We start from the raw sequence: 26,883 nt of genomic DNA on the forward strand, positions 1-26,883 counted from the left end.
CTTTAAAATAAAAGAAATTCAAATGTAAATTTTGTGTTATGTCTTATAATCGACATTTAGCATAGAATATAATATTGTACATTACAATATATTAAATATGATACATGTAATCATGGTTGATGATTGTAATGACGCAACAACGGCGAACAGAGCACTCAACTCACGGCATGCCACATAGTCCATTATGATATATGTGTACGCGGGTGGTCGAACGAGAAAATGCTGTTCTCGCAGTGCCGTCACACACGTATTATATATATATATATATATATATATAGACATATAATATATTACACGTATATACCTATATTAAGCTTTCCTGGCCACCAATGTGTTTCATTAGAATGTGAATCTGAACAACTAATTTTTATTTTGCATTATTTGGTGTTTATTATTCTTTAAAGTCATTTTCCCACATTTTTAGTCATTTTTATTGATTTCACAATAGTTAAATTAAGGTACGGTTTCCCTGCAGTGTCCAGACGCGGCTTCATGACGCCGTGCTGTTCCACTCTTTGACGCTGCAAGGAAACTATATTCGTTTCTTGATCACCATAATGACGATAACTTTCTTAAAACTTTGAAATTACCACGGACTAACATTAGTACCTATCCGATTTTATGTTACCCATTACAGTCGTCGTTGTTGTATTATAGTGAATATTATTATACCTATACATTCTATAATTTTTTCCTAATATTCGATTAGCATCCGATCTCGCCAATTACAATCGTCGTGTCGTTATCGTGTTAAAATCAACAATATTGTGCTTAAATGTTATTGTTTTTTCGTAATATTTTTGGAATGCCGAAAATTAAAACGTCGGTTGGTGCGCGTCAACGTCTACTTCATTTGTAATTTTTTTATTTAATTTTAAAGGACGTTTTTTGTCATTTTTATGTCATATTTTGAGTAATTTGTAAGCTTTGATAAATGTTTATAGAATTTTATGATAAAACAAAGTACAACTTTTAAAAAAATATATTTTTATTAATTTAAAACAAATATTTGTAATTTTTACGTCATTTTTTGTCATATTTGCATATTATTTTTTAGGTCACTTTTTAATGTTTTTAAGGTCATCAACTTCCGAGCCCTACTTATTGTATATATACATAAAAAGGTACATGTATAAGATTGTATATAATATATGAATATCAAAAATGTATAATGATTTACAATATGTGTCTACTGTTCTACTGTATAGTTTGTGTATTATTTGATATAGGGTACTAGAGGCTAGGGCTTGTTGAGGTTTTTGAGCTCTTATTATAACATTATAATAATGACTATTAAAATATACCAACATTTTGCATGATGAAACAGTTTGTCGTTTTTCAAGTATTCTTTCACAAAAAACGTCTATTCCTGAAAAAAAAAAATTTTAATATTGTTAAGTAATGTCATATTATATACTAGAATTTTTTGTTTTATATTAATAAGTTTCTATATTATAATATTAAGTTAAAACAAAAAGAGTTATCATTGGTTTTCTTCTCTCTTCGTCTCATATTTTAATTAAATAACATTTTTTTTTTACCATACAAAATGTATTATAATTATAATATATAAGAAAAATTGATAAAACAATTTAAAAGTAAAATATAAAAATTAATGTTTAATTTTCACACTTGGACAATACAAAAAAATTAAAAGTTCTTTTATCGACATGTTTATAACACGTATTTTAAGTTGAACTATTAAAAATAGATAATTTTATTTCTTTACAATTTAAATGTGTAAAAATTTATTTAAAACGAAAATTGTATTTTTGTTTTATGTCAAAGATTCTGTTGTTGAATTAATTATTTGTAAAGATTCAATAAAAATATAAATACTTGGATACTCGGGACAAATTGTTGATTTTTTTTTTTTATCAAAAGAAATTTTTCATAACAGTTTGCTAAAAATTAAAACCTAAAATAAAAAAAAAAACCAACTCCATATACGACTTTTTTTTACGAGTAACTATTTTGATTTTTAGGTAAGTACAAATCCAGCGTGACGGTAAAATAAAAAAGCAGAGCTGACACTACCGTAGTAAATTACACGAGCCAGAGTTTGCCCATTGAATGTGTGTAAATTTGCCCATTTTCTTTAGCCAGGGCTATAGATCTAATGATTGGTCGGATTGGTACGTTTGTGGTATCAGTAGATTGGGAATGATGTGAAGATCATATCTTTGTCCTAAGGTGTAACCTAACCTTGGTGCGATAATGCCGAGAATATTGGAAAAAAAGTGAAGTATTTTTGATGCAAAATGATATTGTACCCGTCCGTTTTAATTGTAACGTTTTACGCGCCTGTAACCATATTACTATGATGTTTACATTTTCGTCGCGGTCACTATCTTAGTCCGAGGTCGCGGTCGTACACAGGACAGCGGTTCCCATCGTTGCCAAGTTGCCTTCGCCTTTGCTTATTATCGTATTCGTGTTTCTTGCGACATTCAGTGTGTATGTCCATGTGTGTATTCGGTGCCGCGCCGTGATATTGTTAATATATTATATAACATTGTTATCGTAATAACCACGTGTAATTGTTGAATTCCGTTGTTGTAGTGGGCCTCGTGAATTGTCGAAAGATTAATATTAATTATAAACTTAAATTTGCAAAATGGTTTGTAAAGCGTATAAAGAGAAAATACAAAAAAAAAGAACTGTTTGAAAAAAACATAGATATGATAATATTATGTATGGTTGTAAATTCGAAAAATAATTTTATCTCCATAACTAAAAAAAATCAAAAAAACTATTTCATTTTATGGGAGCATAGAAAATGGACCAATAATATTATAGTAAATTTAATATGCCACTTTATAAATCAATAACTTATGTAGATAGAATTTTGAAGTATAAGAAAAGTATTTTTTATATAAAAAAAAATTGAATATAACATTAAATAAACAAACATACCTAATAAATCAGTAATAATAATATAATAATTAAATTAATTAATTAAAAAATAAAAACCTGCAAATCATATTACATATTTACATGCCGGTACATAAAAATGTTATAAAAAAACTATTTATATTCCAACAAAAACACTTCATCAAACACAGTATAAAAAATTTTTAAGTAAAAAAAACTGATCATCTTCAGCATTAGAAAGATGTGATATCATTCATAATTGATTATTAATTATTCACACCAAATTTAAAAAAAAAAATTCATTTATAAGACTTAAACATTATTTATAAAGATCTGATATCATGAATAATTGCTAAATAAATTAAATTTAAAATAAAAGTATTTTATCTCAATAATTTATTTACTTTGCGAGAATTTATTTCGACCAATAAACATGCCTGTTTGTAACTGGACTCTAACAAATTTCCATGACAAATTTTACTAAATTAGTTTAGTAAAAAGGTCTTAATCTTAATTATTAATTTATAAATAAAACAAATTCTCGCAATGTATAGGTAAATAAATTATTGAGATCGAATAAATTGATTTTAAATTTAATTTACTTAACATTTATTCATGATATCAGATCTTTATAATGCTTAATTATTATAAATGAGTGTTTGTTTTTATAATTTAGTGTACTTAATTAAATTAATTAAATTATAAGTACGTTTAAACTTAATTTATTATTATATTATTATATATTATATAATTAAACTATCTAATCAAAGTTATATTTTTTTTATAGTGTAAACAAGTATATTACAAATACGTACCAAAAATCAGGTATGAATATATTAGCCAGGAATACGTCACTTTCATGATCAATGATGAATTAAGATTGAATCAAAACTTTATAACATATTAGTTAAATCATCTAAGCATCACTAAACAATATTTTACAAATATATATGTATTTTCTCACTGTTATGTTTATTAACCACTAAAAAATATTTGCATGTAATTAATTAATATTGAACTTTATCAGTAAAGTATTTTATTTTTAAAACGATCTGTATGTACTGCAATATAATATGAACGATTATAATATCACAATTACAACTACACAACACATAGGTACTGTTAAGTCCTCTAAATTTGTATTGCAGAATTCAGGTTATCAGTTGGTGTTGATAATTATTATGTATTACCTATACACGATGAGACCAAATAACAGACTAAATAGATAAGTAATGAAAATTAAATAAATAAGCAAAATTGTTTTATAATTCAGTGTAATGCCATACTGCTAAATTCAGCAACTAATTTCAACGTAGGTATATATTATTTACTGTAAAACTAGTTATTCTAATTTAATGGGTATGCGTATACATGTATGTATATTATTGTCATATAACTTATATTTATTATCTTAACCAATTTTTTTTATTAGTTTGGTATCTCATACACGTTTGTTTAATAAAAATTTGATTATATACATTTAATGTATTACATTATCTTATAAACTATTATAATACAATTAAAAACGTTAACTTAATTTTTACGATATTATAATAATATGCAGTTTTAGACGTTTTAGTAAATATTATAAATATTTTCGTGTATGTAACTATGTAAGTATATAATTATTACTTACATATTATTCAATAATTTATAAATTCAATTAAACGTTCCGGTGGAGTACGATTGCACGCGTTTTACCTTTTTAGGTATAGGATGTGCGTAGTGCCAGAAATCAGAATAACAAATAACATGATTTTAACTATTCAAAGGCGTACGTTTGCGCGTGAAATTGGGTGCGATGTTGTCAAAATTTTTATTAAACATACAAACCTTTCCTTGATCTCCATTTTTTACATTATATTTAGAACTCCAATCAACATAAACTGATGCAACACCAACACTAATAGAAACTTTGTCATTTAACACGATAACAGCTATATCTGCACCATGAAATCCCTTAAAACCAAAATAACGTTCTTTTCATATAAATTGTTTTAATAAATATTTAGTATTTTACAACCATAATACAATTTTACTTTTAAATCAATGACTTACTTCCATTATTTGAGTAAATTCATTATCAATAACCGTGTAATCTCTAATACTTAGTACCACGAACGCAGTATATAATAAATTTATATTACATATTAAATAGTATCATACAAGTTTAGTATAATATTATACCTTATACATATAGGTCATAGGTTCAATTTCATTTTTTTACTTAGAGACCCTTTACACATTTAAATGAAGCATACCCGTGGGGAAGTCTGTAATGATGTACGCATAAGCATCATATCTTTTTTAAATTTAAAATATTCAATAAAATAATTATAATAATTGTTAGCCATTAATGATATGATATTACAAAAACATGTACACACACACACATACACACACACAGACAATATTATATTATATAAGGATTCCAGTTTCATGTTCAATGGGCAGACGCGTTTTTTATTGTCTTTTTGTACGGACGGTCAAAGGCGAGTGTAAGAGACTACGCAGATCGTTCATGCAATAATACATAATAATAATTCAGTTATAAACGTCTGTAATCAATTAAAATTCGTCTATTAAAAAGTGTATTAAAAATTAAATAAAATTACTATAGTGGTTCAAAGAAAAAAGGTGTACTTAATTATTTTAAAATAAATCGATCACCTCATATTCCATCTTGAACGCGAACAACGATTTCAACAAGCAAGTCGCTACAAGGATTAGAGAGGTAATATTACCAAACTATTACTTAACAAGTAATGATTTAAAGATATAATATAATAGTCCCCGACTAACTTATTACCTTTTTTTTTTCTCAATCATTACAACTCTGTCCTTCACAACCCCAATTCAAATACCAATAAAATATTATTATTGTCGCCCAATTTATTATATTTCATATATTATAAATTATAATACATCTATTACTAAAATGAAAAATATTTTTACTAAAACAATGAACAATATTTAGGTACTTATACATTATTTATTATAATTAAAACTATCGACTCAAAATTGAAAATTTATCCAAGATAAATTCAATTGATAATTCATTCGATAAATCCCGTTCAATATAAATTATTGAACAGTTTTTCTCCACTAGCATATCTGACTGAAGAGTATTTATATCCATATTTTATAAGTCCTAAAAAATAAGCCATAAAATTGATCAATCTATTAATATTTAGAAACACCAATACAAAATTAAATACTATAATTTATACTCTTAAACAAAAAATTAACTCTTATCATAATTTCTTCAAGTGATCCAATATTTATTATGGAAAACATAAGTACCGACGAATAATGAATCGTCGCTTAAACTTTGGATAATTATTTCTTCAAACAACATTTACTGTATTATGTATATTAGATAAATAACCGAGAATTCAATACTTCTATTGTTGCTCGTTATGCTCCTTTATAAATAATAAATGTTTGTATGAAAAACTCGCGTTATGAGGTTGACTGAACAATAATGGTAAATAACAAAGTTTATGCTTAAATAACAAATAATAATAATAATATGAACAACAATGCTGTGGAAGATAGAGCCGGTTGAAGTGGGGAGGTTGAAAAGTGTGCTCCGACACCAGGCCTCGCCTGGTTTTACCTTACTAAAATAACACAAATAAAACCAAAAATAATTTTATTCTTAAGCAATAAGTTTATAAATGTACTGATATTAACTGTATGGTACTACTTAAGTATTTATAATCAATGTTTACACAATTATACCTAGTAAAGTTAATAATGAATATTATTAGTTTTATTAAAAATATTATTGAGTATTCTATTATCATCATATATTTTATTAAAAATCCTACATGTAGTGATGCTCAACGGGCTATATTGATGGATGGAAAAATAGAACAGACCTACTTCGAGGCAGCACGCGCAAAGGTCGGCGGACTAGGCCGATATCACATCCGAAGAGAGATAGAAACGTTTAACACCGTCTATACTTAAGTACAATTTCGCGAGTCGATCGTTTTGCTCAGGGGGTGCAAAAACGATACGGATTTGAACGACGACTTGCGTAAACAATTTCAATTTAAATAAACAATTTGGAGTTGCTAAGCTCCTTTAAGTCTCACCAAATGGCGCCTATGGTTGTACATATTTTTTTCAAAATAATTGAGTATTCATGCGATGAAATACCGAAGAGCAATCCTCAGAAAATTACATCAGAGGGCAAAACACAATAGGAATTCCTTACGGTCTATATTTGGTAGATTAAACATGGCAATCATTTTTAAATATCCTAAATCAAAGGATAATAATTATTATTTTTATTATTATTTTATATACGTTAAATTCATCGAACATATTCACCCCCATTTCTTCTTTTATTAATGCATTTATTCACATTAATATTTTAAATTCAATTCGTTACGAAAATAGATATTCATCCTTATTATAAACTGTTTATCCTTAAACCAATTTTAATATTTAGTTGAAAATTATCATTTTCACAAAATGTTTTTTTTTTTTTTGAACAACTTATGAATATTTGATATTTTAATTTTTTTAAATATTTTCCTTGTATTTAACGTAAAAAAGTTGTCACTGGAACAAATTCTTATCGATTTTGTACGAAATCTTATGTGCGTTATTTTTACACCTATAAAGAGGTACAACTTTTTTTATATATCCATTTAAAACACAAATTTTTTATAGAATCAATTTAAAACCTTAAATTATTTCCTAGTAAAAAATGTGAAAAATCTTCAACTTTTTAACTAAGGTTTCCAAATTTAATATAATGTTCCTCATAAGTAGTTCATACTGTAACTAAATAACCTAAAAAATCATAATTAGAGAATTTTTTAGTTCAAAAATGTACAAAATTACGTATTTAACCGACAAATAACGATATAATTTATTTTTTTATAATTTAAAAATATTATTCGTGGAAACTTAAAAATTTTACTTATATTATGAACTTAATAAATACTCAATAACATTTTGAAAATAGGTATGTAGATTAATTTTAAAAATATTATTTATTTATATGGTCGTAACTCTCATTATGATTAATTTACCCTAAAAGGCTAAAACCAATGACGTCTAGCAACTAGCGTTCGTACACTTCATGGTAATGTCCTGAGATGCCGGTTAGTTCTTATTAAGAAAGAAAATGTACGATAACCTGCATTGCTTATATTTTGCGCTTTTGATATCTACGGACATGAAATATCAAAAATCATTATAATTTTAAAGTTTTCACTATAAAATACTTATGAGAAATTGTGTATTAAATTGTCAAATATTAGCAATAAGAATTGTGTGAAGAGCTGAAAGATTATTTTTATACATTTTTCTTTAGTAATCCAAAATATTTATAACAATATAAAACCAATATGGTAAAAAAGTGCTTTAATATTCTTGGGCGAAAAGGAAAAACAGTTTTAAAATATTTGGGCGAAAAGAGACGTGGGCGAATAATAAATAATGAGGCTATATATTATGAATTATTAATATATATATATATATAAATATATTTCATTTACTTTTTTGGCCCTAGATCTAATGATCCGCATATCATAGGTAAGTTTATTTTATTGTGGGTCTTCTAAACAGTATTAAAGTTATAAAAAACTCCGCGAAAATATATATATCTATTATCTATGTATTGTAATTTAACCACCCAGTTAAAAAATAACTGTACCTAATAAATTTCAAAGATCAATCTCAAGCTATAAAATAACTTAACATGTATTTGTACATTATCCGTGTAAAAATATTAAATAGTTTCCCTTTTTTTTTGTTATATATAAATGGTGTAACTTACAATATAATTTATCACATTTTTCTTTTTAAATAAAATTATGGAACCACATACAATTTTCATACCTCGAAATCGTACAGATTTTTATGATTTATTTTTAGTGTTTCATGTTATTTAATTTTTAATTATGCAGTAACAAAATAATATCTACTAGTCTATACTATCAATTTTTTTTTATATATAGTTTTAATTAGTTCACAATTTATTTAGGATCTAAGAATTTTTCGAGGGGGGGGAGGCAGCCATCCAAAAAAGCTGTGGGTTTTATAGACTACTGAACACCGGTATTAACCAATATTAACCAAAGTAATAACAGTTAATAACACCCAAACGTTTGTTCAAATTTTTTATTCCGGTATTTGAATACCCGAATACACCCAGTACCCAAAACCCGAAACCCGAATAATTGACTTAGTCGGATACGCGGATACATCAAAAACCTTGGGAATAACCATTTGGGTATTAAATGAAGGCAAATAAAAAAAATTGTAGTTATTTTAATAACCAAGTACAATGATAATAAACATAATTAATTATAAACGAAAAATTTGTTAATGCAAAAAATTATTCAAACATAATATTATATGTATATAATGCTTATGTATCACCTATAGTAATGACGAATTTAATTTAAATTAACAAATGTTAAAAATGAACTGTTAATAATTATTATTTTTTAAAAGTAAAAAAATATTCATATAAATATTGATTACAATTACACGTAGAATACATTATTTTAATTTAATTACCATACTATTAGGCTTGGATATATTATCACTTGCATAAGAAGTATATTGGTTATACAGATCACGAATCCATTGAATGTGGCGCTTAACATCTGTAAAAACTGCTATTGAATTATTTGTATTTGGATCCTTGACACTCACTACTCCAGTTAAATAATAAAAATCAAAATGTAAATACGTTAAGCCTGAACCACTGTCACCTTGATGAACCCCTTGTCCTAAAATTAAAAATATTTTTTCTAAAAATCATTGTTTTTAATAGTTTATTAATAATTCAGATTTACAGTCCTAAATTCACACACAGTCAGATATGATAAGTATATGCTCACTATAGATAATACATTCTTAATTTTAATAAGTAAAATAATTCATTAAAAATAATTAGTAAAACTTATAATCAATGGTAATATTCTAACAATTTATAATATAGTTAAATTTTGTTTATTGAGAAAAAAATGAAAATATGTTTTCAAATATTAATAACTAAACACTATATTACCTAATGCAGACCCAGCACAGAACTTATCAATAGTCACAAACGTTTGAAATCCATTTGTATACATCTTTCGACAAGAATCATGGTCGATGTACGGTAAAGTGGCTTCTAATAAAATGGGACTTTGTATGCCTTTTTCTGTTTTTCCCCAACCAACAATCTGTGAAAGTATAAAATAGTTATTTAAGATTATGTAAGATTACACTTCTTTAATATAAACATGTAAATGTTGGTAATGACTAATAAATGTAATTAGTTATTTATAATCTGACTAATTAAAGTTTTATCATTTTGATAATCGAAAAAATATAAAATAAGAACTATATTGAAATTTGATTTTACAATTTTTTTTTCTTTTGTATAATGCATAGAAATACATACAGTCACTTACCTAATATTAAGTATTAACCTATCATACAAATGGATAGTAGTAAATGGTAATATAGTAACTGTAATTTAAATAATAATTTTGATTTATACTTAATTAACAAACAAACCTTTCCTTGAGCTCCATTTGGTACACTAAATTTAGAAGCCCAATCAACACAAGCTGGTGCAACACCAACACTAATAGAAACTTTGTTTTTCAACACGATAACAGCTATATCATCAGCATGAAATCCACTAGCTCCATAATAACCTTCGTTCAGATAAACTGTTTCCACCTATAAAATAGTTTAATTTCCAATATATATTATATCATTCCTATTATTATTAGTTTTTAAAATACTACATTCAAATTAATAACTAACATCCATTATTTGAGTGAATTCATTGTCAATTACTGTGTAATCTCTATCATATTTTCCAACAGCAATTTTATATAGACCATCGTTAATTGATATACGGTTGGACAGCATATTTTTTCGCCAAAAACAATGAGCGGCTAAAAATGTTATTTATTTTAATAATAATTTATTTATCATCCTTTCTTAGGTCTTAAACATATTGCTCATTTTTTACCAGAAACAACTAAGTTTGAAGTAATTAACGATCCTCCGCATATCATGTCATACTTGGAATTCTCTTTATTTAATTGATAAATTCCTGCATTCCAAGGAGCTGTTCCAACTTTAGCTTTGAAACCATTATTGATCAATGTCGTGCTATTTGTATATACTCTACCACAATCTAAAATCATAATTCAACACAAATATAGATTACAATAGTTTTTAAGTATTATCACCTATATAGTAAATAATAAAACGTAATGTTGAAAGCTAAAGAGGATGCCAACGCAATATTATAAAATCGCACAATACAAAAATGATTTAGAATAATATTATTAAATGTATGACATATTGAGTTGTTTTAATGTTGTTTTAAATTAAAAATATATATATATATATATTTATTTTAAAGACTAATGTAAAGTGATATAATATAAAAACAAATATTGCGCTCACATCCTCTTAAAAATTTATATCAAACGATTGTACCTGACCAGACAATTATTCGTTCGTGTTAAATATAAACTTTTATAATACATACAATAAAATAATAAAATTAATATAGTAAGATATGTAACTATAAATTGAGTGACTTATAATAAAATGCCGTTGTTATCATTGTAACTGTTCGTTCATAATTGTTATACATAAATCAATAAGAAGATAGCGGGAACCGACTTTAGCCAAATCGTCTAAGTATGTAAATTAAAGATAAATGTTTATAAAATAAAAGAATTTAATTACAAGGAATGCATCTGTATAGTTGATTATTCCACATCCCGTTAGACTGACAACGTAATTCAATTGGAGTCTCTTCTTGTCCATTTGGTAGTATATGTGTTGGCTTACATGATGGTATTGCTTTTGTACCATTTACTGATGGATTTGAACAATCGGCAAAGTTACCATTTAGAGTACATTTAATATTTAAACTATCTGATATTAGAGGCGGACACTTTTCTATAAACATATATACATTATAAGCAAACATAAGCAAACATAATCAAACCTTGGAAAAATAATATTTAAATAGTTAAGTAAAAATTACAATACATAACTTACTGAGACATAGATTTTCAACAGTGGATGTCCATTTTCCATTTCCCTGACAAAGCCTATAACTTTTGGGGTAAGTCATATGATATCCAACTTCACAGTTTTCAATTACAGTTCGAAAATGGTCAATCTTCGACCCGTGAGATAAAATTTCATTTGAACCTTCGTAAGAATATATAACTCCTTCGACAATCGGTAAAACGCAAAAATTCCTTTAAATATTTACAATTAGCACCATATCAAATAAATATATTCTCTATATCAAACTAAAATCTAGTTTAGTTGGTTCTTATAAGATCCATTCTACAAGATTTCTTGATTTTAACTATGAATAGTGAAACCAATGGTAACAATAAAATTATTGAAAACTATAGATTATACATCATATTTTATTAATTAAAGTAGTATAAACCGAATTTATATCCGACATAGCTTCGTTATTTCATCATTAGAAGAAAACGCAAATGCCAACTTACTTAACAGATAATTTTTTTTTTAATTCGCTTATATAACACAATAATTATAACAAACAAAATAATTTAATGACAACTATTAAGTTAATTAAGAACAAAATTACCTAATAAATTCAGCAATAAATAGTTTTTAAAGTCTAATAACAATGTGTATGTTTTCGTATAGCTAAAATAAAATAATAAATACTTTGTATTAGTGCCTGCCGTTTGTTCATTTACAGGTGTTGTTGGTTTTAGTGTTGTTATTACAGGAGTTGTATTAGGACCCGGACATTTTTCTTCATCAGATCCATCAGCACACTGTCTTATGCCATCACATTTACTTTCTTTACTAACACAAGCCCCATAATTACACCGAAATGTATACTTTTGACACCTTTAATTTAAAATATTTAGAATTATATGGTAGTTATTTTATTAAAACTAACTTACCGAACTTTTTCACACAATGCTATAGTTTCATCAGATCCATCTTTACAATCTCGAGTTCCATCACAAGTTGATGTTTCATCAATGCACTGGCCAGATTTACATTTATACTGGTCTTCACTTTAAAAACAAGAAAAACTTAAATATAAATATGAGTTATATTTTAACTCGAATAAAATCAATTATTTATATAAAATATAAAATATTACATATCATGCATGTAATTATTCATTAATTAGGTATTATACGAGAAAATAAGAGCATAATATCATTAGAATCATATACATTATACCTAATACCTATCATAAATTATTATACAAAATACAATAAGTTACTATGTTATAAATATGTATATTAATTATATACAAATTAATATTCGGTGATACACATATTTAATATGATTAACTAAACGTCTTTTTAAATATAAATTAAATTAAGCATGTTGAAAAACCACTTACAGGCATTTAGATGGACCATTAGGATTTGAAGTATTTATAGACCTACATTCGGGTAAGTTTTCGTCAGATCCATCGGCACAATCTTTTTTACCATCGCATTTCGCACTTTTATCCACACAAGCTCCATATTTACATCGATATGCATATTTTGGGCATCTGTGTTATACAAACAAACACGTAATATTAAATTTTATTTTATAACTATTATCTTTTAGCTATATAAGCTATAATAATATTTATTCCTTACGTTTGCTTAGAACACAATTTGTTGGTCTCGTCTGAACCATCTGAACAATCCGCACGACCGTCACAAACAGCCGTTGACTCGATACACAGTCCATTTGAACAATTAAATACGTCCTCGGGATTTCTGTAATTTATTATTAATTCAAAATTCAAATAAGCAACAAAAATAATTTAAAATGATAATTATTTACATTATATTTGCTATAGTTAGCTTATGAAATCATCTTTTCACATTAATTATTTTTTTTAATTTATTGGATCTCTAAAATAATCAATAAGGCGATATAGGAACAAAATTTCAACTGACGCCTAATCTGACATAATCACGATATTTGTAACTAACATTAAAATATGATTTTAAAAAATATTGTTTATTAATGTCATTATTATTTATCAGAGGTAAGGAGTATAATAATTCTTGTAATATAATAAGAATATATGAATTATTATATTTTTTTTTTCAATTTATGCTAAAATATATATTATTATAAAAGCATTAATGACATAATTCACGAAAAACTAATAACTGCGAAAAAAAAACCATTAAGTATGAATCGATGCAAAAGTTTACATTTTTTATTCTTAACTCCACGGATAATATTCCACAAAAAAAGTGTTCGTGGTCCGCTAGTTGGTGACTCCTGCACAGAGTATATGAGAAAGTCATGAGAAACATATCAAGTTTGTATGTCATGTATGAATGAGTTATTATGATATTTACAGTGTGTATCTATTATATATTTAATCAATATAGGTAGTTTGTGTATTCTTGATATAATTTTCTTTAAGGATTTTAGAGTGTGCGTCTTCCCCCAAGATACCCTTGTTTAGACAATTATTATAAAATAATTATAATAAAATATAATAGTTACCAACACCGTGCAAAATGTTACAGTTTGTCGTTTTCCGAGTTGTCTGTCACAAAAAACGCCTACTCCTGAAACAATTAATTTGTATACAATTTTAAATGTGTCATTATAAATCAGAATTTTCTGTTTTATATTTATATGGCATATAAACTATAAACCATCGATATAGGAGTAATATACGTTTTTGTTTTAAATAAATATAATATTAATTGTGATGAATAAAAAATAAAAAAATAAACTATTTACTATAATATTATCGAAGTAGAAAGAGTTTTCATTGGTTGACTTCTTTCTTCACCTTATATTTTAATTTAAAAATACTTTTTTACTCATTTCATATATTTTTTAGTTAGTACTATTATATCTATGAATGTATCATAAACTATGTGTATATTACCTACTCATTAAATTAAAAATAATAATATGCTGTAATTGATTAAAATCTAGGACAATCAGTCCCAATGGAAAAATGTCGTATGAGGATCTACGATAGGCCTCCGTTATTCTAAAAAAAAAATTATGTGTACCAATACAATAGGAACGTATATTATAAGCACTTATATTTTGAAAATTTTCACAGATATATTATATTTTTGAAACATAAAAAATGTAATGCAATAGATTAGTAAACTAATTTAAAAATAAAATAAAAAAATAAGTAATAATTGCTTAATATTTTCATTCGGGCAATACAAATGATTTAAAAATGCATGTACAGTTTGCTAAAAATAGATACCGATCAAAATTTCTATCTCATCTTATTCTATTTAAAAATATAACATAAACATTTCGTTTAGTAGTGAAACTAAAATAATAATTTTAAATAATTAATTATGCGACTTTTATCGTTGCTAATAATTCAGCAAAAAAAAAAAAAATGAAAACCAATTATTGAACAATTATAAAATTATCATGGAGTCCGATTGTTTACATAATACGACTTATATTTTGCGAGTACCAATTATGTATTTGTAATTTAATAAAGAACATAATTATATACTATATTATTAAATCAACTTCGGGCTCAAACACGTATTTGAGAGAGGTGGTGGGGGCGATCCCCCCACAAAGCTCGTATACTATAGTCCATTTTAGTATATATCTTATAACTTATAATACAAAATTATAAATATTTTATGATCTGTAATTTTTTATTATAAATTCGTATGATAATTACGAATTTACGATTTAAGATAGTATCAGTTAAATCTTGATAATGATTGAAATAGTTAAAAATATATATATTTTTTTTTAAGAAAAGACGTCGTACCCGCATGTGTTGTTTTCAATTTAAGTGACAATTGTCTCCGTCTTACACACGTACTACATAGACAAAACGCATTTACGCAGTCTGAATAGAACTCGCTCAATTTTGGTTCTAAACACATATTATAAAATACTAAAAAATGACAGTATTTTGAAGTCCGAGACGCTAAGTTTTTTCCATTATTCTCAATATAATGTCCATTATAATCGTTTAAAATTGGCGAAAATTTTTAAATTTTTTAATAACCTTTAACTTTTCAAAATTTTAATTTAAAAAAAAAAACTCATCGTTTTGCCCTTCATATTTTAATTTTATAACAGATATATTTACTCTAGAACTAATATTGAGCGAGTTCTACTCAAACTACGTAAAAGCGTTTTATCTATGTAGTATGTGTGTAAGACGGAGACAACACATGCGGGTGCAACGTCCTATTAATATAAGAGTACACCAGTATAAATGTATTATAGAGGATTTGGACTATTCCTAAAAATAAATAACCGCCCCTCCCAAGGTGAGGTTTCAAATACGTGTCTGATCAACATAATATATTATATAGTACCTATTATATTTGTTTGAACCCAAAATCATATTTACATAAAGGCAGGTTACAAATTTGTACTTACGCGCATATTTTTGTCATGTTTTTGTAAATTACAAAATTTAATTATGAGTACCTACGTTTTATCTTAATTTATTAATATAATATCATTAATTAAATAATACGAGAATAAATAATACTTGTTGTAGATAATACTATATACAGTATCAGAATATTATTTTTATAAGTCTTTAAAATTCAAGACAATTTCATCGCAATTCAATTTTGCGTAATTAGTATTATATGATATATTATTATTTTCGAAAAAATTGTTTTTTTATATTAATACTTAAAAACATTTTAATGTAAATAGATAAATGTATTACCTAAATTATAATTATTTAATTATATTATATTAACATGTAGTTCAATTATTTATTATTATATTGTAAAGAATATTACTTACCAAAAATTAAACATGTATATATTAACCAGGAAAACTTCACCTTCATGGCAAATGACGAATTAATATTGAAACGAAAATGTTTAATATATTAAATAAATCGAATAAACGTCACAAAAGAATATTTTACAAACATATAAGTATTATCTTCATGTAATGTATAATTAACACTGATGAATATCTGTGAGGAATGAATTAATTTTTAACTTAATCAGAAAAGTACATCGTTTCTAAAACGATCTCAAACTAATAGGTATGTACTGCAATATAATATGAACGATTATAATATCACAATATTACAACTAAACAATACATAATGTTAGATCTTCTAAATTGGTATTGCAGAATTCAGGTTATTAGTCGGTTTTGATATTATATTATTATGACCACTTGAGTGCACAGCTACGTTCATTTGATCGACTAAAGATCAGACTGCGTAGATTAGGTTAGGTAGGTAACGAAAATTAAATGAGTAATCAAACTTGTTTTAAAATTGATTATACAGCACTATTGCTACGTCCAACAACTAATGGTATTATGACGTAGCTAATGGGTATAATATTATATTAATGCATGTAAACTGGTTATTCTGATTATGTTGGTATGCGTATACATTTATACATAAATATTGTGAACAATTTATTTGTATGTAGGTACACAAGTAAATTCAGAGGAGTTTTGTATTGTATAATTATACATATGTATATATATATATATAAATATATTACATTTATTATGTATTTATAATGTCTACAAAGTTGAAAATCGATTTTATTACCTTTCCTGTACAATGATCTCGATTCTCGACCATTATAATCACCCAATATATATAGTATAGCTGTTGTATGTTTAATAACATAATATTATAATTAATTACCCGTACCAACACATTATCATAGAAAAAAATAATTGGGTATTCACGAGAGAATATCAATTAGCAATCCTCGGAAAATGTTGTAAAAGGTCAAAACCCATAAAAAAAAAACGTGTTATAGACCTTTATAGTTAAAATATCAATTTTAATTACTCTAAACAAACAGTATATTATATTAAATAGTTTAATTACATGTTATATTCACATTATTATATATTTGGGAAAAAAAGGAAATTTCAAAAAATCCTAAATACAAAAATCAATCCATTTTATACTTTCTGAATAATAAATAACGATTTTAATAAAAAAATCAAAGAACATTAAATTAATTGTTTCATTATTATTTTATATAATTTGTACTATGATACAGGTTGGATTCACCAAGCATATTCGCCCCCATTTCTTATTTTATTAATCAGATTATTTATATTAATATTTTAGATCATTTGAAATTTAAATTCTTATAAAAATAGAAATTATTTTTTTATATTTCATTATATTTTTACATCAATTTTATTTTTTTACTGAAATTCATCATTTTCACAAAATTTTTCTTTTCGAGATATTTATAGACATTTAACATTTTCAATTTTTTCTTATTCTTTTCCTTATTTTGACGTCACAAAATTGATCACTGAATCCGGGGTCAAATTTTTGATAATTCAGTACAAAATCGCATAAATATTGTTCTTATATGATATAAGTTATATTTGTATAGTGTATACAATATAATATATTATAAATGTATTAATATATTAAAAATAAATAGACACGATATTGTTTTATATATATATATATATATATTCATTTAAAACTCAAATTTTCACAGAATCAATTTATTAACTTATTATTAAAAATGAGACACGAATCTAGTTATATAATGTATATATATTATTTTTGAACCAAAAGTATTGAATTTTTTTGAGATCGACCAATCGATTGCGGACAATTTCAAAGACGATCATGCTAGAATTTATTTGGCCACGCTCACGAAAATTAATCAAGGTTGTAGTATTATAATATTATTTTTAGTAATTAGTAGTTAGTTTATAATACTTGTTGTATGTTTATATACACTTTATGCAAGTATGTTTCTTATTAAATATAGTTATTTAATAATAAAAAAAATGTCTACAGAAGTCGATCATCAAAGGTGAAGTATACTTTAATAGATTGTGGATGAAAAAAGTTTGGCTACTCCTTTTGTATACTAACAAAACTGTATACATAATTTATTTTTCTTACAATAGTTAAAATATTTCAAAAATATATAATTAATCCTAATGCGTCAATTCCGTCAATTTATATTATAAAAATATTTTAAATTATCGAAATTCATATTATTGACAAATTAAATGATAATAGTGAATAACAATTAATATTTTTGAAAATTATACAATTATATTTAAAAATTAAATATAAATCATATTTTATGGAAAAATAATGGATTTTATACTAAAAAAACTTCAAGAAACGCATATAATTACAATGGTTAATTCAAATACCTATACATATCATTATATGAATTAGATCAAATTAAAAAATAAACATATTGTAAATTTTACATTTTCAATGAAGAAAATACCAATAGAAAAACAATTGCACATTATATTATCAATGATTACTCTTAAACAACGATATGAAATTAATTTATTATTTTAAAAATGAAAATACAGAAACAGGCTTTTGTTGAAAAAATTTTGAAAATACTATATAAAAGTGGTTAGTCCGTATTCATCATCCTCTGCACAACACAATCGCGCATCGATTCGGATTCGAGTCTTAATAAGGGGCCTCGCTACGATCGTTATTTAAGAGGCAACATTTTAGCCATATGTAATCTTGTCGTAGCCGCCCGGGATCTATGTGTTAGTAGTACATGATCATTAGTGCGAGTTAAATTCAATCCGGCTGGAGCCGTAGACGGATACCAATCTCGTACGCGTGCACAGGTCAACAATTCGATAACAATACAAATTCACTATACGAATTTTACAACAACTTGCGTTGACAAAATTAAAGTTAGTTAACGTTGTCTGATCTTGATTTTAAAATAATATTTCAATTCTGTAAATCGTACGAAACACTTTCCATTTTTAATTTTAACTATGATTTGAAAAAAATCAAGTTTTCAAGTTTTTATTAACATTTCATTATAATATAAGATTTAATTTTTAAAAAGTATTCTGTACAATTCAATTTTCTGCTAATTTCAAATTTTTTTTAGAATCAAAATTAAACAGCTTAAACCAACTTTAATTTTATCAAAACTTAAGGTTTTTTGAGTTAAAATTAATAATATACCCAGGTCTAGAAAACGTATTTGTATGACAAATCATCGTGAAAATTAGTGGTCAATTTCCGAAGCAATAACCGTATAAACCGATTAACATGTCACATGTGAAATAGTAGTTGGTTTCAAAAACAAAATGAAAAAAATTATTTATTATATACTAACATTTTGGAAATCAAACAAATACGAAATAAGAATAATGTTTGGTGGATTTACAATAATAATATTTTTTTTATATGATAAAAGAACGTTCATTTATGCTATAAAAAAATCTCTTACAGTATTTACCTATCATACAAGTAGAAAATAGTAAATGGTAGTATAGTATTTAACTTACTGTAATATCAAATCATAATTTCGATTTAAAAATCATTTAACAAATAAACCTTTTCTTAAACTCCATTTGATACATTATATTTACCCCTCCCCCCCAATCTGGTGTGACAACAGCACTAATAGAAAGTAAAAGTCAGCAAAAAAAAATTGTAATAATAATGAAATGTAAAACAAATTGGTCAAACTCTCAAAAATATATCTTCTACAATTCTTTAATAGATTATTTTCCTTTAAAATTTCATATTAAAAATAGTTCAATATAGTTTAATAAATCTATTACCTACATTTTTTTTCATATAATCAACTATTCAATGTTATATATTTTTATATAACCTAATTTTTAATTAAACATGAATATATTAACCAGGAATTCTTCACCTTCGTGGCCAATGGCGAATATTATACTATTGAAGCAAAAATGTATATTATATTAGATGAATTAAATAAACTTCACTAAACAACATTTTATATTAAATTGACAAACGTGTAAGTATTATTTAACTGTAATTTATTATAAACACTAAAATATATTTGTTAGGAATGAATTAATTTTTAACTTTATCAGAAAAGTACATCGTTTTTAAAACGATCTCTAAATAATATATCCAGCAATATAATCATATACACGATTAGAATATCACTATTACAACTACACAGTACAAAATGATAGATTTTCTAAATTAGTTTGGCAGAAATTATGTTATTTTTCGGTATTGATATTATTACATATACCAGCTATGCGCGCAATTACATTATTATGATCGACCAAAGAATAACTACATAGACCGCTAATTAAAACAATGTGAGTAACCAAAATTGCTATACAATTCATTGTACATCCCCACTACTACGTCCTGCAACAGCTAATGATATTTCGACGAAGGTTTACATTTTTAACTATAAAACTAGTTATTCTGATTATATGGGTATGCTTAAATTTATTTATAAATTGTATAAGTACGTATACATATATTATACACATACAAATTATAAACTATTTGAATGTACATCAGTAAATGTATAATAATTTTATATTGTATTATAATGTATATTAGATTATATTATATTTTAGAATACGTAATTTACTTATTTAATATTAGATATACATTAGTATTGTAAATTGGATAGTTTACAAATAAACACGGTATAATATATTATAGCTAATATCAATAATTACAGTATAGCGTTTTTACAAAATATAAAATCAATTTTTATTGCCATTTTCATACAACAAATTCACAATATGATCTCGATTCTCGATTTTATTACACACCCAATATAATATGACCGTTGTACCTATGTTTAATAATATTGTAATTAGTTATCCCTACCAACATATCGTGGAAAAAATAATTGAATATATATATATGTAAAAAAATACCAATGATAAATCCTCAATAGATTGATTCAGGGATCATAACCCAAAAGAAACGTGTTATTGTCTTGCATGTAGTAGATTAAACATATCATTTTTAAATACTTAAAAACTTAAACAGTATGTTAGCTTTGTTTACTAAATACTAATCACGATATTATGTTGTTTGACGTTGCTATTAAAGTAATTTATTTTACAATTAGTAATTAGGTTCATTAAAATATTTAATTTCATCAAATTTGAACTTCAAATATCTACAAAAATAGAATTTGGTTTTTTAATTCAATTATGAATGCGTTACCGAAATCTAAACATGAATATATTAACCACGAACACGTCACCTTTGTAACCAATTGTGAGCTCTTATTAAAGCAAATATATTTTAAATATAAAACATAAAATTAAAGTTCATTAGTTTTATTGTGGGTACGTCCATGTTCATTATTCAAAATGAAAAAAACTAATAATTAAATAAAACAAAATGGTTTACACTCACGATATTATATCTTATATAACTTAATATATTGTAATAAGCCGTACGCGCCACACTAGGCGGACGGTTACAGACATACTGACTCACTGATTTTACAAAATTATAAATAGTAATAAATTGAACAAATATTATCGTTATCGTAGTGGTTGCAGCAAAGGTTGTCGACGTACGACGATAACGCAAACAATTGGTTTATAAATAACTGTGAAATAAATAATATTTGTATATACATTTTTGTCTTAATTAAACAATATCTATCACGATGAATGAAAAATAAATACCTAAATCCTACAACAACTACTATAATAATTGATTAACTCGAAATGGAAGAAGTCAACAACATATTTTGTTGATTTCTTTCTTCTGTTCAAATTTTAAAGTACATTTTTTTTTCTTATTTCGCATATTGTTTTGGTTCTTTCTGTTAGATCAATAAATATTTAATGCGATATAGATTGTAAATATTATCTACTCCTCGAATTAAAAATAATGTGTTATATCCAACAAAGGTCTAAGAACAATTAGCGCCCAATAATAAAGTCATATTATGCAAACAACGAGCCCACGTTATAATTACACTCACAATAGGTCTTCAGTAAAAATATTCTGTAAGTGGATATTGCTCTGCTGTACATTAAGTATCAAAAGAGTCATTGGTATGGTATCTCTTAATTTTAACTAACAAAAAAAAAAAAAAACTAACATAGAAAGATTTCTCCAACACAATTACTTCGGCAATCCGTTCAAGTAGTCAAAGGTCAGGCCCACGATGAAATTCTAGACCTTACAGTTTACACTAACTGTAAACGACGTTGAGTTCTCCATAACCAGCTGCTAAAAAAATGGCAAACTTGTTAAAATTATTATATTAGATTGTCGTGGTGCTACGTCAGCTGTAACTTAAGGTTTAGTAATAAAAATATACATAAATATAACATTCCGTAACACGGCGTTCTAGATAGATTATTTAGCTACATTTCTGTATTGTAAATTTCTAAGTATCTCGTAATAATACTATTATAATGGATAATAGTATGATTTATTAGATAAAAGAAACATAGTACACCATAACTTGAATATAATAAGCTCACTATTTAACTCATTCGGTTATATATTTTTAAATAACATTTTTTCGAGATTATTTTGTTGAATACATATTTTGAGTATGAAATAATGTACTTTTTAAATTTTTGATTTTAGGTTTTGAATAGCTTTTGTTAATTTTAAGTAATTTTATGACTTTTACACTGTGTATAATGTGTACCCGTGTTAATTGATATTCTAAAAAAAAACTAAACAACTGAAAACAAAAAATAAATTAATTAATAAAAATAGAAAATACTCGAATTGAATACATAATATTTTATGTGTTTAAATTTAAAGAAAAAGTAGAATTCGTAAAATAAAAAAAAATGATGTACAGTCTTAAACTTCCGAAAGAAGGTACTATGTATAATAAGTAAATGCTTATTTCACACTAAATCTTAAGGTTTAATAAGTTATAATAACTTGTTATATTTTTATCAATGGTAATATGCTAAGAATATATACAATTGAATTGTGTTCGTAGAAACAAATGAAAAAATGATTTCAAATATAAATAATTAATTATTTTATTACTTGATGCAAAACCAACACAAAACTCATTAATCGTTACAAACTTTTTAAACCATTTGCATACATAGTTCGACAAGAATTATAATCGATGTACGGTAAAGTTGCTTCTAATAAAACGGGACTTGATACATAATTTTCAGTTAATCCACAACCAACGATCTGTAAAAGTATAAAATAATTGTATAATGTATAAGATTGCTCTCTTTTAATGCTATATAAATGTTGGTAAAAACTAATAAATATAATTAGTTAATTAAAATCTGACTGATGACATTTTTATCATTTTGAAAATCAAACAAATGCGAAATAAGAGTAATGTTTAGTGATTTTACAATTTGAATTATAAAATTTTTTTAGTATTATTTTTATAATATTTTATAGAAAAGTCTCTAACATCTTACAGTAGTCACCTATGATATAAATGGACAATAGTGAATAGTAATATATTAAAGTACATGGCTGTAATTAAATCATAACTATAAAATTTATTTTGACAAAAAACCAACCTTTCCTTAAGTTCCATTCGTTACATTATATCTATCATTTAAATGAAATCAAACTGGTACAACTCCACTACTAATATTAACTCTATTTGATAACACGATAACAGCTATATCATCAGAATAAAACCGATCACATCCATAAAAATCGTTTTTCAGATAAATTTTTTTCAGCTATACAGTTCTTAAATTTATAATAAATATTATATCATACCTATTATTATAAGTTTCAAAGATTCAAATTTCGAAAAAAATAATAAAATAAAAAGAGTTTCCTCTTTTTATTATGTAAGTGAAAGCGTGAGTGTAAAATTAATAAAACTTAACTACTGATTTTACTAATCATTCTAATTGCAGTTTTTATTATAAATTAAGTGTACTAAAATTATTATGTAGGTATCTCAGAATAATTTGATATTTGGTAATAGTAGGTTTTAGAAAAGAACCTCTCTCAATTACTCTTTCAATCAATTTTTTTTAGAAAAAAGGTACTTTATACAATTTTTAAGTTATTAAAATATTTATTTTAAAATTAACAAACCTAAAAGATGGTTGTACAGTATACCTAAGGTAAAATGGGTATAATTTTGAATCTTGTATTTAATATTTAGTACTTGAACTATTTGTACAACTACTATTGATACAGCTTTACAACATTCGATTATTATAGATGATGGAGTAATAGTCTAATATTCGTACAATAATACGTATAATTGTATAAGTAAACCTAATAACATTATACAATACTACCATGGACTAATTCTATGGTAAAATTGAATAATGATGGTGTAATTTAGGTAATTTTTTTTTTATCGAGAAACAAATTTTGGGGAATCGGGTGGTCATTGTTTAAGTATAAATTCTCTATTCAAAAGATCGTTTTAAAAATCTCTTGTTATACAGAATGTACTAATCTACAACAAAAAAATGGTTTTGCAGTGTTGATTTTGTGTATTCTACGTCACTGGTACAGAAAATACATAGGAATGGTTCAAAAAGTCATTGAAGCTGGTATTTATTGTGCAAGTATAGAGTGTCCCACCAGGGTTTACCCAATGCGATATCTCCTGAAATAATTGAGATATCATGATTCTGGTTTTTTAATAAAATTTATAGAAACAAAAACTACAAATATTTCATGATTTAATTTATTATTATGTTTTGGTAAAAAAGTAAAAAAAATGTATTATTATGTTAAATTATTATAAAAAAAATTGAAGATAGCCATTTTGTAGTTTTTTTTCTGAAAATATTGACTTTTTAACATTTTAATTTCATCATTTTCCTGATTTTTAATATTTTTCTAGTTTTAAAAAAATTGCAAAATTATTATTATATTTATGCCTTGCCAAAAAATGGGACAAGATAATAATATCAAAACATTAAATTAGGTATTTAAATTGTGGATTATGACATACTCAAATTACCAACAAGCCATAAAATATTAACAATTGCGTATTTATACGTTGGCGGACAAAACACTTTTTTTTACTAAATTCAAAGTAAACAAAATACATTTGTTTTATCTATTTATTATAATTATTATAATATAACCATATTTAATACTAGGTAAAACAAAAATGTACATATTGATATTTTGTACAATAGTTATTAACTTAATTTAAAAATTTAACAATGTTGAAGAAATAAAATATTAAAAATAGATTTATAGTACCAATGAATAATATTTTAAAATAAATCAAAAATATCATTGCGTATAGTAAAATTCATTATGATTAATATACATATAAATTATTTATATATTTTTCGTATGTAAAAGTTTTGAACATAAATAATGATTTGATTTATTACAAAATAATTAATATCTTCACCCGATATGATACAGATTTACAAAATTTGAAATTCTAATATAACGTGCAACAGCACACCAGATAAAATAAAAATATTTCACCTAATATAAATACAATAATACATAATATAATGGTTTAAGATATCGATTAAACAATTTAATTTTACAATAATTTATCGACTTATCTAAATTAATAATATAAGAAAAATAATTAAAATTTATTATAAAATAGAATTGAATAATAATAATAATAAAATCTCGGTATATTTTTATTATCAACAAACAAATTCTCGTTAAACGTTAAACAAAAAGTCTTTTAAGTGCCTAATATCGAATGCAAAAATATTGAGTGACATAAAACCGTCTTATTAAAGTCATCGTTACGATGGTCGGATTTATAAATATGTATAGAATTGCAATTAATTTTTTACCTAGCTCGATTGAGGTTAGAACGGTGACTCGTTGCAACGATCGTCAACCATTGTAGTCGGCATTGCGCATTTCAACGCGGCAGGGTCGACATTTTTTGCGCACACGAAACACTCATCGCTGCACACGCACAATGTCTTGTCATCACACGATGCCTCACATTCAACAATAGAGAAGAACTGACTGTCACCTTTAGGAGAAATTGTGTCACAGAAATGACAATAATACGTATCATTGCTTGAACCGACAACACATGTACATCCCTCCTCCGCGTGGCATGCCGATTTTATGCATTCTTCACACGTCTTGAAGGTTTCCTTCGATTGGGTGGGATCAATGTAGAAGACATTCAACAGTACCATTAGAGAGAACACAGAGACAACGGCGTGCGGCTGAACAAACATTTTGTTTTTCGGTAGTGTGTTATAAATATTACAGTAGGTATTTATAATATTATTTCAATAAGTGCGCCGTATTCCGCGGTTAATCGG

The 26,883-nt window shown here is 25.2% G+C and overlaps 2 protein-coding genes across 4 annotated transcripts in view; both read right to left on the minus strand.

Annotated features, from left to right (window-relative positions):
* LOC113555043 (modular serine protease-like) overlaps window positions 1-26,883 on the minus strand; it is a 65,558-nt gene that overhangs the window by 7,206 nt on the left and 31,469 nt on the right. The window contains exons 1-2 of one of the 2 annotated variants that reach the window (XM_026959339.1): window positions 3,690-4,077; window positions 1,309-1,369 (exon numbers count right to left, since the gene is read on the minus strand). The exons of the other annotated variant lie outside the window; for it this stretch is intronic. Coding sequence (XP_026815140.1) covers window positions 1,309-1,369; window positions 3,690-3,735 — 107 coding nt within the window. The 5' untranslated portion in view covers window positions 3,736-4,077. Of the gene's footprint in view, window positions 1-1,308; window positions 1,370-3,689; window positions 4,078-26,883 lie in introns of those variants that run through there. 2 annotated transcript variants of the gene reach the window in all.
* LOC113555045 (modular serine protease-like) lies at window positions 6,090-17,085 on the minus strand. Of its 2 annotated transcripts, XM_026959343.1 has the most exons (14): window positions 16,669-17,085; window positions 14,402-14,462; window positions 13,527-13,649; window positions 13,280-13,435; window positions 12,825-12,941; window positions 12,580-12,768; window positions 11,926-12,131; window positions 11,608-11,823; window positions 10,877-11,044; window positions 10,666-10,799; window positions 10,411-10,578; window positions 9,917-10,073; window positions 9,421-9,635; window positions 6,090-6,497 (listed from the first exon to the last, which is right to left on the minus strand). In XM_026959343.1, the coding sequence occupies exons 1-14, from the start codon at window positions 16,712-16,714 to the stop codon at window positions 6,495-6,497; spliced, it is 1,959 nt and encodes a 652-aa protein (XP_026815144.1). In that variant the 5' UTR covers window positions 16,715-17,085; the 3' UTR covers window positions 6,090-6,494. The 2 variants fall into 2 exon arrangements, with proteins under 2 accessions (XP_026815144.1, XP_026815143.1); XM_026959342.1 differs by lacking the exon at window positions 6,090-6,497 and having other exon boundaries at window positions 9,155-9,635.

Source organism: Rhopalosiphum maidis, chromosome 2 (genome assembly GCF_003676215.2).
Source record: "Rhopalosiphum maidis isolate BTI-1 chromosome 2, ASM367621v3, whole genome shotgun sequence".
In the NCBI taxonomy this organism is placed as follows: domain Eukaryota; kingdom Metazoa; phylum Arthropoda; class Insecta; order Hemiptera; family Aphididae; genus Rhopalosiphum; species Rhopalosiphum maidis.